The sequence below is a fragment of the Prunus mume genome, linkage group LG3 (assembly GCF_029339155.1).
Source record: "Prunus mume cultivar Tortuosa linkage group LG3, ASM2933915v1, whole genome shotgun sequence".
Taxonomy (NCBI): domain Eukaryota; kingdom Viridiplantae; phylum Streptophyta; class Magnoliopsida; order Rosales; family Rosaceae; genus Prunus; species Prunus mume.
Window position 1 is genome coordinate 2728312 of NC_142700.1, and position 16855 is coordinate 2745166.

General features: G+C 37.3%; 1 protein-coding gene, 2 long non-coding RNA genes and 2 pseudogenes across 4 annotated transcripts; 4 read left to right on the forward strand and 1 right to left on the reverse strand.

Annotated features, from left to right (window-relative positions):
* Positions 1–198: 198 nt before the first annotated feature.
* On the forward strand, positions 199–865 carry LOC103324838 (linoleate 13S-lipoxygenase 3-1, chloroplastic pseudogene; annotated as a pseudogene).
* A 1854-nt stretch (positions 866–2719) lies between these two features.
* Positions 2720–7175, forward strand: LOC148918410 (linoleate 13S-lipoxygenase 3-1, chloroplastic-like). Its single transcript, XM_089047815.1, is given in 10 exon segments — positions 2720–3106; positions 3109–3151; positions 3349–3626; positions 4443–4466; positions 4468–4684; positions 4890–5153; positions 5260–5468; positions 5567–5868; positions 5979–6245; positions 6333–7175. Coding segments are annotated over 10 exon segments (2700 nt in total). The 5' UTR covers positions 2720–2767; the 3' UTR covers positions 7090–7175.
* Positions 5415–8478, reverse strand: LOC148918411 (uncharacterized). Its single transcript, XR_016125000.1, has 2 exons — positions 7759–8478; positions 5415–6237 (listed from the first exon to the last, which is right to left on the reverse strand). It is a non-coding gene; the product is annotated as an uncharacterized LOC148918411 (long non-coding RNA).
* A 382-nt stretch (positions 8479–8860) lies between these two features.
* On the forward strand, positions 8861–9828 carry LOC148918412 (uncharacterized). The gene is made up of 3 exons (XR_016124946.1): positions 8861–9121; positions 9230–9312; positions 9389–9828. It is a non-coding gene; the product is annotated as an uncharacterized LOC148918412 (long non-coding RNA).
* A 2002-nt stretch (positions 9829–11830) lies between these two features.
* LOC103324771 (linoleate 13S-lipoxygenase 3-1, chloroplastic-like) lies at positions 11831–16685 on the forward strand (annotated as a pseudogene). Its single transcript, XR_016124999.1, has 7 exons — positions 11831–12348; positions 12558–12835; positions 13841–14081; positions 14284–14727; positions 14826–15127; positions 15238–15504; positions 15592–16685. The product of XR_016124999.1 is annotated as a linoleate 13S-lipoxygenase 3-1, chloroplastic-like (transcript).
* The last annotated feature ends 170 nt before the right edge of the window (positions 16686–16855 follow it).

Consider the following 16855-nt stretch of genomic DNA (forward strand, 5'->3'; position numbering starts at 1 on the left):
ATTGGAAATCCACACCCAAGACGGTGTCGTACCGGACGCCTTCCAACCAAGACAGGTCACTGATCGATCAGTTCAATACATGTCATATTTGTTCAATTGGGTTTGTGAAATAATTAGTTTTCCTATTCCCAGTATCTATTAGTTGGAGAGGTGAATTAAATCAGTTGATCAGGGCAGTGACCATGGAGTCACCAGTGAATGAGTCGACCACAATTTACATGGGACACATCTTGTTGTTTGCGAGATGACGAATTTGGGCGTCAAGCAATTGCAGGCATAAACCATCTAAGCATTGAAAGGCTTACAGTTTTCCTACCTGTAAGCAAGCTTGATCCATCAATCTATGGTCCACAAGAGTCGGCACTCAAGGAAGAACATTTAAAGGGCCATCTTGATGCCATGTCCGTACAACAGGCATATCGTATGGGAATGTCGAATGTGACATTCCTCTCATAACATATACGTAGAAGCCTCACGTACATGTTGCAACAGTGATGTCACCATGTATGACGGACTTGTATACACGAAAATTCAACATAGATTTCACAACAATGAATGATTGTGGGTTTTGCAGGCATTAGAAGAAAACAAGCTGTTCATACTAGACTATCATCATGACATGTTCCTTCCATTTCTCAACCAAATAAATGCTCTGGAGGACCGAAAGGCTTATGGAACACGTACGATATTGTTCTTGACCTCATTGGGAACTTTAAAGCCAATTGCTATTGAGCTCAGCTTGGCTACAACCAAGTCAGGGTCACCATCCAAGCCAGCTGGTGGCCCAAACTCTCAACCCAAAAAGATCTCATATCCATTATCACCACCATCATCTGGATCACATCAGCCAAACGTGCTGCTCTGAACTTTGGGCAGTACCCATATATGGAGGGTATATGTTCCAACTCGCCCACCAAACATGAGGAGGCTGGTGCCACATCAGTATGATGACCCTGATGAGTTTGCCAATTTCATGAGGGACCCACAGCAATGTTTTCTATCATCGCTGCCTAGTCTGTTTGAGCCAACCAAATACATGGCTGTGATTGATATCATCTCAGCTCAATCTCCTGGTGAGGAGTATATTGGGGAGAGAAAGGACTTGCTGTCAACATGGTCAGCTGACAATGTGATTGTTGAGGCATTTTATAGATTCTCAATGGAGATGAAGAGAACTGAGGAGGAGATTGAGAGAAGAAATGGTGATCTAAATTTGAGGAACAGATGTGGGGCTGGAGTCTCACCCTATGCCTACCTCAGAGGCTGGGGTTACACGGAGAGGAGTGCCCAATAGTATAGCAGTGACTTTTAGGTAGCTAGCTTAGAGCCTACAAGGGAAGGGAAGCAAAGTTTTCCAATTCCAAATGTTGATAAACGTAAAAGCTTAGGTTAATTAGCTGGTCCTGGTTTGGTTATGTCATGCATGAAGATGAAGATAAATAAATAAAAACATGCTATTCTCGTTTTCCGCTAATGTACGCCTTTTCGATCCTAATGACTTGTCACCACCGACATTAACGTATGGTTGTCTGTCTCTGAACAATATGTACTGAGGGCTGATGACGCAGTTGCTTCCAATACAAAAGGACGTGGGCCAAGTGGACGGTTGACAATAAAAACTTTATAAATTTATAAATAAACTCAATTCTAAACATGTATTTATAAAAAAATCCAAAAACTATTTAAACATCGAAACACAACTAAAATCAACCCCAAAATCAACAATTGTATATTTTTTGGGTGTGTTTATAAATGGATTTTGAGTGCGTGTAATGATAGGTTTTTGGTGTATTTATAAAGTGTTTTGGGTGTTAGGTTTTTTTATAATTTCAGCCCCCATTTTGGGTGTTTTAGTGAAACTCCCTAAAAACTTAGATGAATGAAAGGTCTACAAACAAACTGGTGGGAAGGAATTGAACGTACGCACACTTTTTTTGATGTATACATTGATATTTTTTTTGGGAACGTACGTCTACTTTTTTTGATGTATACATTGATATTTTTTTGGGAACGTACGTATACTTTTTTGATGTATACATTGATATTTTTTTGGGAACGTACACTTTTTTTTATGTATGTTTTTTTGGGAACGTACACTTTTTTTTATGTATGTTTTTTAGTTTGTTTATAGAAATTAAATGGTATATGGTTTATCTATATCATTAGTGCTAGGAATGGGTATATGACTAAATATCTCTATTTTTTTTTTTTATTGCTGGACCATTCTAGGCTAGCGTGCAGCAACAACTGAAACGAGAAAAATACATATACTAGCTAGATCTAGATGCATCTATGTATATAGTTGGACGTGAATCAATTGGCCTAATCACAATGAATTCCCAAATAACACATATTTCAAATGAGATCAGAGTGAAACCAAGAAAATGAAGAAACATGGTACAAAGATACTATAAAACAAGTAGATCTACGCCACACAACATTGGGATCCCTAAAAACGTGACAACTAACCAAATAGTACCCCTACCATCCTAAATCACGCCAAAAGTGAATGAACAGTGCTCTAATTTGTTATTTTCCCCTCTTTTGGTGTGACTGGTTAATTAAATTCCAATTTGTTAAGGCATACGTTCCATCCAAGGACCTCAACCCGTCCCCCACACCACCACCACAACCACCGCCCCCGCTCGGCGACTAATTAATCTCATATGAAATCAGCTATATATAGGAATAGGAGTGTTAAAGGAAATTCATGTGAAGCAGAGCAAGCAAAAATTGCCGGAAGAAAGAACATATTATATATTTAGCTATGACAACTACTATGATTAGCTCATTTTTTAATTCCAATCACATTAATTCAAAGGCACTGAATTGTGTTCTTTGGAACGCGCCCAAGATTTCTTCTCCTCCTCCCAATTTGTTTTCTTCAACAAAGAGAAGGAGATTGCAACAAATTAGGAAGAAGAAGGCTCTTGATCAGGCCACAGATGGGGACATGGTAAGTACGTTAATATCCACTACTGCCGTTGATCAGACCGTCGAACTCACTGCGCTGGTGAGTGTAAGGAGAAGTCTGAAGCTAAGCATCCAAGACATGATGCTTCATTGGTTTGGCAATCATGATCATTTCACCCACCACGAGGAAAAGGAAAGTGTCTTGTTTTACAGCTTGTTAGTACTGAAACTGAAGCAGGTAAAGCTATACTACTACTACTATTATCATATTATTATTATTTTATCAATATTAATTATTATTTTTTTATTTACAATATTTCTCTTTGGTGCCATATGTTTCTTCTTTGGCTATATAAACTAACTTTTTCCTATTAAAAAAAATTATTTCAACAATACCACTTTGACTTTTCTTCTTAATGTCGCATTGAAACATAGAGTCCATGAAGCCAAAGCTGAGCAATGAAGCTATATTGGATTGGTCCAAGGATCTAAACCTAAACCTAATCCTGGGTGCTGAGAAAAGCAGTTACGAAGTTAAATTTGAGGTGGATCCTAAATTTGGGATGCCAGGAGCCATCACAGTGAGTAACAAGTACGAGGAGGAGTTGTATTTGGATAGCATCAACATTGAAGGCGTTGTGCATATTGCCTGCAACTCTTGGATTCAACCAGACAAGGATTCCTCGGAAAAAAGAATCTTCTTCTCTACTAAGGTCTATGACAGAGATTATATATGCATATGAATATATATATATATATATATAAAAGGATCCCCGAGTCTCTACATATAGGACACATGCATTTATCCGCATTTTGTGAAATCTAAGCCGCTCAAATAGTCTAACCACTTAACATATATCAATTTTACGTTTTATGTTTTTTTTTTCCAGAACTAATGTTAATGTTAAAGTTAACCTGGTTGATTTTTTTTTTTTTCATAGTGCTTCCTCACTATATATCAAGGCTTTAGTTCTTTGGAGATGCAACAACATTCTTGGGTTGTTGAGTTATTTATGTTCGTAGATGATTTTTATATTGAATTAACTAATTCTATTTTATAATTGAGAAAAGCTAGCTCTTTTGCTTTCTCTGATTTTGTTGTGAATTTTAGTGTTTCTTCGTGTTTAAGGTGCTTTAGTTTGTGAATTTTTGAAGTTCAAAGGTTTGCAGATTGACTTGTGAAGTACGTGAAGCATCTTCAAGAATGGATGACGATGCTGGAGTAACAAGCAGTGAAGAAAACGGTGGAAGTAGTGGTGTTTGTGAAGAGCACTCAGTACTCGGCAAATGATGATATCTTTTCATCGGATGAAGAAAGAAAAAAATCCGAAGCACATTAACTTTAACGTTAACATCAGTTTGGAAAGAAAAAAAAACCACTTATATTGATGTTGTGTCATATGCTAAGTTGTTAGATTATTTAAGTGGCTTAAATTTTACAAAATACAGGTAAATACATGGATGCTAAATGTAGAAGTTCGATATCCATAATAAAGTTATATAAATTAGTCATGGCCGTGTTTTTGCAGGCATACTTACCTGACGAGACACCAGGCAGGGCTGAAAGAGCTGAGAGAAATGGAGCTAAGGCAGCTAAGGGGTGATGGGACAGGACTTAGATTACCATCCGATAGAATATACGACTATGACACTTACAATGACATTGGAAATCCAGATGCGGGGATTGAATACATACGATCTACCCTTGGGGGCAATTATACACACCCACACCCTAGACGTTGCCGAACTGGACGACCACCAACTAACACAGGTCACTAAGTTAGATAGTGAGAGTTATTGTCTAGTACCAAATATCAATCTACAATAACTAGTACATCGTTAATATTTTGTCATGAAATAAATATAGATCGACAATTTACTGAATACTGTAGATTAATATGCGTTATTAATACGGGTATTCAATTGGGTTTCTGCAATTAGTTATAATATCCATCCATGTGAATGCAATGCAACAGATGATAATATGGAGTCACCGGAAAATGAATACAAGAGAATTTACGTGCCAAGAGATGAAGAGTTTGAGGAGGCCAAGCAAGGAGCTCTTGACGTTGGAAAGTTGAAGGGAATTCTCCGGCATATAATTCCTACCCTTACAATTATTGCCAGCAGGGACAGCAATGTTTTCAAGGGGTATGCAGATATCAACTTTCTCTATAGTACTGACATGTCTTTACCTAAGATTTTGAACAAAGTCCAGGAATTCCTCAAATTTGACCCCCAAAGCTAATCTCTGGTAAGTGGCAAGCAAGCGTCACAAGATCTTATTACTTATTATTATTGGATTAAGAGAACGGAACCATGGTTGCGTATAAAATCTCACTCACACTCCAATTATTTCAGGGATTAAATCTTGTTGTTTGACAGATGAAGAATTTGGGCGTCAAGCAATTGCTGGCACAAACCCTATGAGCATACAAAGGCTCACGGTTTTCCCACCTGTAAGCAAATTGGATCCCTCCATTTATGGTCCACAAGAGTCGGCACTCAAGGAGGAGCATATAATAGGCCATCTCAATGGCATGTCAATACAGCAGGTATATATGTCTACAAAACAAAAGCCCTTAAAAGACAAATACATAAAACAGAGGAAAGATTCCCTAAAATGCATGGATGATATTTGTGGGTTTTGCAGGCATTAGAAGAAAACAAGCTGTTCGTACTAGACTATCATGACATTTTCCTTCCATATCTGGACCAAATAAATGCTTTGGATGATCGCAGAGCTTACGGAACCCGTACAATTTTGTTCTTGACCTCATTGGGAACCTTGAAGCCCGTTTCTATTGAACTCAGCTTCCCTCCAACCAATTCAGATTCACCATCCAAGCAGGTTCTCACTCCTCCAGTTGATGCTACAACAAATTGGCTTTGGCAGATTGGCAAAGCCCACGTCTCGTCCAACGATGCCTGTGCTCATCAACTGATTCATCATTGGTATGCACACCAGTGTCCATAATTGTTGTTAAGGTGCTGTTTTCATCTAAGCTTGATGATAAACTTGTTTTCCTGTAACCAATGAGGCAAAATTCCAATGTATGAAACAGGTTACGCACCCATGCCTGCATGGAACCACTTATAATAGCAGCCCACCGGCAGCTGAGTGTGATGCACCCTATCTACAAGCTTCTCAATCCTCACATGCGCTACACCTTGAAGATAAATGCATTGGCCCGCCAATTTCTCATCAATGCTGGAGGCGTAATCGAGTCGAATTTCACTGCTGGTAAATATTGCATGGAGATGAGTTGTGCTGCTTATCGAGATTGGTGGCGCTTTGACCTTGAGAGCCTTCCTGCAGATCTCCTGAGAAGGTTTCAGAAAAGCTCTTAATCTATATACTATCAGGATTCAGAACTAAACTATAATAGTTTATTAACTTTATCTTCATTTCTACACAGAGGCATGGCAGTACCAGACTCTACTCAAGTCCATGGGATAAGACTGGTAATTGAAGACTACCCTTACGCAACAGATGGACTCCTCATATGGTCAGCAATTGAGACATTGGTCCGAACCTATGTCAATTACTACTATCCTGATGCAAGTGCGGTCAATTTTGATACAGAACTGCAGGCCTGGTACAGTGAGTCAATCAATTTAGGCCATGCTGATCTTCGCCATGCTAGCTGGTGGCCTAAACTCTCTACTCCAGATGATCTTACATCCATTCTCACCACCATCATTTGGCTCACATCGGCACAGCATGCTGCCTTGAACAATGGGCAGTATCCATATGGTGGGTATGTCCCAACCCGCTCACCACACATGCGGAGACTACTGCCAGAGGAGCATGACCCAGAGTATACTACTTTCATGCAGGATCCACAGAAATACTTCCTTTCATCATTCCCCAGTTTACTCGAAGCAACAAAGTACATGGCTGCAATAGACATCATTTCAGCGCACTCACCGGATGAGGAGTATATTGGGGACAGAAAGGACTTGTCAACCTGGTCAGCTGACACAGTGATTATTGAGGCGTTCTACAGATTTTCTATGGAGATGAGGAGGATAGAAAAAGAGATTGAACGTCGAAATACCGATTCAAACCTTAGGAACAGATGTGGGGCTGGGGTTTTCCCATACGAGTTGCTCATGCCAAGCTCTGAACCTGGGGTTACATGTAGAGGAGTGCCCAATAGTATATCAATCTGAGTCAATTTGACACAAAAAGTAGGCTATGAGCCTAAATCAATCGGAATTTCTAAACTTGGCACTGAGCCTTGTGTCCTATTCCATGATACTCAGCCTAAAAATGAAACCTAGTTGAGCTCAGTCAAACCCAAAACTCAGAAATACTCATTAATCAGGAAGAATTCATCCCCCTAATACCACAGAAACCTCATCACAATCCGAAGTATGTGCTCCTATAGTAGCATAGGTAGGCAATTAGGAAAAGTGGTTGATGATTCAAAGCCAATTATGGTCCCACACCAAAAATATTGCGCATTTACTAAAATAATAACAGCCAACAACTATTATATTTTGATAAGCTATTTTGTTTTGACTGGAGCAGTGCTATTAGCAGGACAAATACTTAGAGAGCATGGTTGTTTACAACCGGTATAATGAAGATTTCCTCTATTAGCAGAAACTAGTTTAGCATGATCAACACAAAAGGAACATAACTTTAACCAAAATTAGAGCTCAACTCAACGAGAAGAGGATGAGTTTGATTCAAAGAAAGAAACTAAAATCAAGTAAGTATGTCGAGCAAGCACAGGATGATAATATTGCAATTATCTTTATATTTTTACCGACAGTCAGCAATTGAGACATTGGTTCAAATCTATGTGCGGTCCAATCTGACACAGAAATACCTGCCTGGTACAAAGAATCAATCAGTTTGAGCCATGCTGATTTGTGCCAAGCCAGCTGGTGGCCCAAACTCTCAACCCAAAAAGATCTCATCTCCATTCTCACCACCATCATCTGGATCACATCAGCCAAACATGCTGCTCTTAACTTTGGGCAGTACCCGTATATGGAGGGTATGTTCCAACTCGCCCACCACACATGAGGAGGCTGGTGCCATCTCAGTATGATGACCCTGAAGAGTTTGCCAGTTTCATGAGGGACCCACATCAATATTTTCTATCATCACTGCCTAGTCTGTTTGAGCCAACCAAATACATGGCTGTGATTGATATCATCTCAGCTCACTCTCCTGGTGAGGAGTATATTGGGGAGAGAAAGGACTTGCTGTCAACATGGTCAGTTGACAATGTGATTGTTGAGGCATTTTATGGATTCTCAATGGAGATGAAGAGAATTGAGAAGGAGATTGAGAGAAGAAATGGTGATCCAAATTTGAGGAACAGGTGTGGGGCTGGAGTCTCACCCTATGCCTACCTCAGAGGCTGGGGTTACATGTAGCGGAGTGCCCAATAGTATAGCAGTGACTTTTATCCAAATGGTACGACATTATGTGTGACTTTTATCTCATAATTTAGGTAGCTAGCTTAGAGCCTAGAAGGGAAGATAAGCAAAGTTTTCCAATTCCAAATGTTGATAAACGTAAAAGCTTAGGTTGGCTGGTCCTGGTTTGGTTTGGTCACTACCAAAAATGGGACAATTGTAAGAGGCATTTTCTAAAAAAATTTAAATTTATTTTAGAATTAAATAATAATAATGGATAGTTGTATTCCATAAAAATAGGATCTATTATCTTATTTTTCTTTTAATTTTTTTTACTATAAAAAAGTGTGAATTTACCATATTATCCTCATTTAATTAATAATTTCAATTCTTAATATTTATATTAACTAAGGGTATTTTATGATATTTTGAATGTTTTACCATTCTCTGCTTTTTACTTTATATATATATAGAAGATAAAATTAATTTTTGTGATTAACACCGAAACAGTAATTTTTCATGACTAATATTTGATTGGAGCCTTGCTAATAATTGTAATCCAATAAAATATTTGGTGGATTACCCACCTCTCGTTCTCTCTCCTCAGCCTCTCGTCTCCACTCCTCAAACAAATCGAAACTTACCCCTTTTCTTTTGTAAGCTCTTCTCTCCCAAAACAACCTAGCAACCCTTTTTTCTTTTTAGATCCGGTGATTTTTTTGGCTATCTCCTTGCTTTTGACAGAGTTTGTTATCTCCCTAGTTTTTCTAGGGCGTTTCTTTGGCTATGGGCGGTCCTTTTAGATCAAATTTCAAATCTGAGAGCTAGAGTAGGGCTTGCTTCAGTCATGGCTTTCCTTGTATTTTGTTTTCTATATAAGCTTTTTTTTTTCTACTTTTTTATATATTAATATATTCTTTGATCTTATGTGATGTAGGAAGATCAAGTTCTGCATGGGCGGTGGAATTTCTGTGTTCTAAAGATGTTGTTTTATCTGGGTTTCTCTTCCCTTGAACATTGGTGAGTTTGGCTGCTTATTATACCTTGTGTATTTATTTTATCCCACGTGTCCTTATGCGTTTGAATTATTCTTCAGTTTTTTTAAATGTCAGTGATGGTCTGGTCTTTCACTTGAGAGCAAACTCCTTTTTTGTTCATTGTTGGTGCGTTTGAACACCAGCAATGATTAGATGCCTTCACCACAGACAGATGAACGGTTGATGCTACCAACTACAAAAGAAGAGGGTGAGGTTGTGATTCCTTAAGCTTGGATATCTACTAACTTAGCTAATTGGAATTTGGATATATGATGGAGGACACTTGAGTTGCATCGTTCGTTTGTATGTTCGGATCAGAGGAGTGCTTGGATTAGAAAATACTAACTATAGGTCTTCTTAGGCGTGTATGTATTATTGTTTGTAGAGGATTGTACAAATTTTTTATTCATTAGGAAAATATTGTACTACTTAATTACCATCATGTATCAAGTGAATATTTATATTTAATTAAATAATAATATTAGAGGCCTTTTTTACACATGAAGTGAATTACCAAGGAATTATTATTATTATCTTATCAGAAAAAGAAAAAAAAAAGGAATTACTGTTATTATGCCATTAAAGTATATCAAAAGGAAATTGTAATTATTTAAAACATATATAATTCAGAAAATTATTAAACTAATTAAAGATGAAAATAATAATAAAATATAAGTGTAAAGGTAACTGAAAAGTCAACATATTGTTTGTCACTTTCTTTAGTAGTAGCGACAAAGGCCAATAGTAACCCCACAAATCTCACCAACTCAAAATTTGTAGCTGTATCGTTACTAAAGCCTTTATTAGTTACCAACTCAAAATTTGTAGCTGCATCGTTACTAAAGTCTTTATTAAAGGTGACTAATACTTTCAAAAGTCACCCAAAAAAAAAGGTGGCTATTGCTGATTTTTTTTGTAGCAGGTGTATGTCATGCATGAAGAAGATGAAGATAAATAAATAAAATAAAAACATGGTATTCTCGTTTTCTGCTGATATACGTCTTTTGATCCTAATGACTTGTCACCATCGACATTGACGTATGGTTGTCTGTCTCTGACAATATGTACTGAGGGCTAACAACGCCGTTGCTTTTGATACAAAAGGACGCAGGCCAAGTGGGCGGTTGTTGAGGAGGAGGATAAACACTTGGATGAATGAAGGGTCTACAAACAAACTGGGAAGGAATTGAACATACGTACGCTTGTTTTTTATGTATACATTGATATTTTTTGGGAACATACATAATGTATACATTGATATTTTTTTGGGCTTGTTTATAGAAATTAAATAGTGTGTTGCAGTCATGATTTTAAATGTGTGTCTTACAAATTATAAAAATCAAAAGTTCGAACTCACAATACATACGAAAAATAGTATATATATCATATATCAAGAATTATATTCTTATTGGTTGAATCATAATTGTCTTCGATAAAGAGATAGACAAATACATTTTAAGCAAGAAAAATTGTAAGAAATAGACAAAGAGCAGCGATTTAGCAAATATCTTTAAAGCTTTTTTCTCCATTAAACCCAATAGAAAGAAGAAAAAAATCAAAATTCCACAAACTAAAAAAAACCTTAGGTCCCTTCATGCATTCATATCATATTATCATACATGAAAAAATGTTTTATGTAAAAATATTGACTAAGTATGAAAAATGGTTTTTAAAAATAATCATTTTCTCAAGATAATTTTTGGTGGCTTTTATTCCTTACACATCAAATAAGAAAACTTGATTTTATGAGATTTTAATATAAAGTATATATTGACTTAATGAGCCATCATTTTTAGCCTAAATCGTATTTTACACTAAAACCGATTTTTCATATTTTGATTTGGTGGGAATTTGATTTTCTAGTATTTTTATTTGAATCCAAATAGGGGGTACTTCCTTATTTACATTGTATACTTAAGTAAATGGAGTAATATAAAAATAAATTAACGTAAAAGGACAAAGACATTTACTTAAATGTCAAAATGGAAATAAGGTAATCAGACACTAGAGTGCACCACCACCAACTGAGCAAAGGGCAATTTGAAGCATCTCATCAGTGCTTTAATAGATCCGCCACAATACATGCGACATATCAAAACGTAAAGATTTGAAATAATATACATATAGAATACATAACAAGATATTACTTTTAAAATATATAAAACTTGAGTTGATCACACTTGCCCCAGTGTGTGGTTTATTTATATCATTAGTGCTAAGAATAGATATATGACTAAATATCTTTTTTTTATTTACTGCTGGATCATTCTAGGCTAGCTAGCATGCAGCAACAACTGAAACGAGAAAAATGTGAATAAATTGGCCCAATCACAATGAATTCCCAAATAACACATTTCAAATGAGAACAGAGAGTCTGAAACCAAGAAAATGAAGAAACATGGCACAAAGATACTATAAAACAAATATGTCTACGCCACACAACATTGGCATCCCTAAAAACGTGTGCCCCTACCATCCCAAATCACGCCAAAAGTGAATGAAAAGAGCTCTAATTTGTTATTTCCCCTCTTTTGAAATCAGCTATATATAGGAATAGGAGCGTTAAAGGAAATTCATGTGAAGCAGAGCAAGCAAAAATTGCCGGAAGAAAGAACATATTATATATATTTGGCTATGACAACTACTATGATTAGCTCATTTTTTAATTCCAATCACATTAATTCAAAGGCACTGAATTGTGTTCTTTGGAACGCGCCCAAGATTTCTTCTCCTCCTCCCAATTTGTTTTCTTCAACAAAGAGAAGGAGATTGCAACAAATTAGGAAGAAGAAGGCTCTTGATCAGGCCACAGATGGGGACATGGTAAGTACGTTAATATCCACTACTGCCGTTGATCAGACCGTCGAACTCACTGCGCTGGTGAGTGTAAGGAGAAGTCTGAAGCTAAGCATCCAAGACATGATGCTTCATTGGTTTGGCAATCATGATCATTTCACCCACCACGAGGAAAAGGGAAAGTGTCTTGTTTTACAGCTTGTTAGTACTGAAACTGAAGCAGGTAAAGCTATACTACTACTATTATCATATTATTATTATTTTATCAATATTTTTTTATTTTTTTATTTTTTTTTCAATATTTCTCTTTGGTACCATATGTTTCTTCTTTGGCTTGGCTATATAAACTGAATTTTTTCTATTGAAAAAAAAATAAAATTATTTCAACAATACCCTTTTGACCTTTCTTCTTAATGTCGCATTGAAACATAGAGTCCACGAAGCCAAAGCTGAGCAATGAAGCTATATTGGATTGGTCCAAGGATCTAAACCTAAACCTAATCCTGGGTGCCGAGAAAAGCAGTTACGAAGTTAAATTTGAGGTGGATCCTAAATTTGGGATGCCAGGAGCCATCACAGTGAGTAACAAGTACGAGGAGGAGTTGTATTTGGATAGCATCAACATTCAAGGCGTTGTGCATATTGCCTGCAACTCTTGGATTCAACCAGACAAAGATTCCTCGGAAAAAAGAATCTTCTTCTCTACTAAGGTCCATGACAGAGATTATATATGTACATGTGTATATATAAAAGGAATCCCGAGTCTCTACATTTATGATCCGTGCATCATTTTGTGAAATCTAAGTCACTCAAATAGTCTAACCACTTAACATACTTCAATTTTACGTTTTATGTATATTTTTTTTTCCAGAACTAATGTTAACGTTAAAGTTAACCTGCCTGATGTTTTTTTTTTTCATAGTGCTGCCTCACTATAGATCAAGGCTTTAGTTCTTTGGAGATGCAATAACATTCTTGGGTTGTTGAGTTATTTATGTTCGTAGTTGATCTTCATATTGAATTAACTAATTCTATTTTATAATTGAGAAAAGCTTGCTCTTTTGCTTTCTCTGATTTTGTTGTGAATTTTAGTGTTTCTTCGTGTTTAAGGTGCTTTAGTTTATGAATTTTTGAAGTTCAAAGGTTTGCAGATTGACATGTTAAGTACGTGAAGCATCTTCAAGAATGGATGACGATGCTGGAGGAACAAGCAGTGAAGAAACCTAATACAAGAGCCCAAATTATAAAATAAAAAAATCATATATGAAATGGACTTTAGAAACACACCCAAAGCCCATTTACAACACTGCCATTGATTTCTTAAAACAAACTCAACTCAAAAACCTCATAAAAAACCCAAAACATTAAATAGAGTATCAAAGTAATTTAATAATTAAAATAAAATTCAATTGAACTAGTTATCATTTTTGGGGGGTTTTTTTTCCGTTTGTTTATAGAAATTAAATAGTGTCGAGTTTATTTATAGTTTTAGTGCTAAGAATGAGTATATGACTAAATATCTCTTAACTTTAACGTTAACATCAGTTTGGAAAAAAAAAACACTTATATAGATGTTGTGTCATATGCTAAGTTGATAGATTATTTAAGTAGCTTAGATTTTACGAAATAAAAGTAAATGCACGAATGCTAAATATAGAGGAGGTTCATGATTCATAATAAAGTTATATAAATTAGTCATGGCCATGTTTTTGCAGGCATGCTTACCTGATGAGACACCGGCAGGGCTAAAAGAGCTGAGAGAAATGGAGCTAAGGCAGCTAAGGGGTGATGGGACGGGACTTAGATTACCATCCGATAGAATATACGACTATGACACTTACAATGACATTGGAAATCCAGATGCGGGGATTGAATACATACGATCTACCCTTGGGGGCAATTATACACACCCACACCCTAGACGTTGCCGAACTGGACGACCACCAACTAACACAGGTCACTAAGTTAGTGAGAGTTATTGTCTAGTACCAAATATCAATCTACAATAACTAATACATCGTTAATATTTTGTCATGAAATAAATATATATCGATAATGTTACTGAATACTGTAGATTAATATGTGTTATTAATACGGGTATTCAGTTGGGTTTCAGCAATTAGTTATAATATCCATCCATGTGAATGCAATGCAACAGATGATAATATGGAGTCACCGGAAAATGAATACAAAAGAATTTACGTGCCAAGAGATGAAGAGTTTGAGGAGGCCAAGCAAGGAGCTCTTGACGTTGGAAAGTCCAGGAATTCCTCAAATTTGACCCCCCCAGGCTAATCTCTGGTAAGTGGCAAGCAAGCGTCATAAGATCTTATTACTTATTATTATTGGATTAAGAGAACGGAACCATGGATGCGTATAAAATCTCACTCACACTCCAATTATTTCAGGGCTTAAATCTTGTTGTTTGACAGATGAAGAATTTGGGCGTCAAGCAATTGCTGGCACAAACCCTATGAGCATACAAAGGCTCACGGTTTTCCCACCTGTAAGCAAATTGGATCCCTCCATTTATGGTCCACAAGAGTCGGCACTCAAGGAGGAGCATATAATAGGCCATCTCAATGGCATGTCAATACAGCAGGTATATATGTCTACAAAACAAAAGCCCGTAAAAGACAAATACATAAAACAGAGGAAAGATTCCCTAAAATGCATGGATGATATTTGTGGGTTTTGCAGGCATTAGAAGAAAACAAGCTGTTCGTACTAGACTATCATGACATTTTCGTTCCATATCTGGACCAAATAAATGCTTTGGATGATCGCAGAGCTTATGGAACCCGTACAATTTTGTTCTTGACCTCATTGGGAACCTTGAAGCCCGTTTCTATTGAACTCAGCTTCCCTCCAACCAATTCAGATTCACCATCCAAGCAGGTTCTCACTCCTCCAGTTGATGCTACAACAAATTGGCTTTGGCAGATTGGCAAAGCCCACGTCTCGTCCAACGATGCCTGTGCTCATCAACTGATTCATCATTGGTATGCACACCAGTGTCCATAATTGTTGTTAAGGTGCTGTTTTCATCTAAGCTTGATGATAAACTTGTTTTCCTGTAACCAATGAGGCAAAATTCCAATGTATGAAACAGGTTACGCACCCATGCCTGCATGGAACCACTTATAATAGCAGCCCACCGGCAGCTGAGTGTGATGCATCCTATCTACAAGCTTCTCAATCCTCACATGCGCTACACCTTGAAGATAAATGCATTGGCCCGCCAATTTCTCATCAATGCTGGAGGCGTAATCGAGTCGAATTTCACTGCTGGTAAATATTGCATGGAGATGAGTTGTGCTGCTTATCGAGATTGGTGGCGCTTTGACCTTGAGAGCCTTCCTGCAGATCTCCTTAGAAGGTTTCAGAAAAACTCTTAATCTATGTACTATCAGGATTCAGAACTAAACTATAATAGTTTATTAACTTTATCTTCATTTCTACACAGAGGCATGGCAGTACCAGACTCTACTCAAGTCCATGGGATAAGACTGGTAATTGAAGACTACCCTTACGCAACAGATGGACTCCTCATATGGTCAGCAATTGAGACATTGGTCCGAACCTATGTCAATTACTACTATCCTGATGCAAGTGCGGTCAATTTTGATACAGAACTGCAGGCCTGGTACAGTGAGTCAATCAATTTAGGCCATGCTGATCTTCGCCATGCTAGCTGGTGGCCTAAACTCTCTACTCCAGATGATCTTACATCCATTCTCACCACCATCATTTGGCTCACATCGGCACAGCATGCTGCCTTGAACAATGGGCAGTATCCATATGGTGGGTATGTCCCAACCCGCTCACCACACATGCGGAGACTACTGCCAGAGGAGCATGACCCAGAGTATACTACTTTCATGCAGGATCCACAGAAATACTTCCTTTCATCATTCCCCAGTTTACTCGAAGCAACAAAGTACATGGCTGCAATAGACATCATTTCAGCGCACTCACCGGATGAGGAGTATATTGGGGACAGAAAGGACTTGTCAACCTGGTCAGCTGACACAGTGATTATTGAGGCGTTCTACAGATTTTCTATGGAGATGAGGAGGATAGAAAAAGAGATTGAACGAAGAAATACTGATTCAAACCTTAGGAACCGATGTGGGGCTGGGGTTTCCCCATACGAGTTGCTCATGCCAAGCTCAGAACCTGGGGTTACATGTAGAGGAGTGCCCAATAGTATATCAATTTGAGTCAATTTGACACAAAAAGTAGGCTTTGAGCCTAAATCAATCGGAATTTCTAAACTTAGCACTGAGCCTAGTGTCCGTTTCCATGATACTCAGCCTAAAAATGAAACCTAGTTGAGCTCAGTCAAACCCAAAACTCAGAAATACTCATTAATCAGGAAGAATTCATTCCCCTAATACCACAGAAACCTCATCAAAATCCGAAGTATGTGCTCCTATAGTAGCATAGGTAGGCAATTAGGAAAAGTGGTTGATGATTCAAAGCCAATTATGGTCCCACACCAAAAATATTGCGCATTTAATAAAATAATAACAACCAACAACTATTATATTTTGATAAGCTATTTTGTTTTGACTGGAGCAGTGCTATTAGCAGGACAAATACTTAGAGAGCATGGTTGTTTACAACCGGTATAATGAAGATTTCCTCTATTAGCAGAAACTAGTTTAGCATGATCAACACAAAAGGAACATAACTTTAATCAAAATTAGAGCTCAACTCAACGAGAA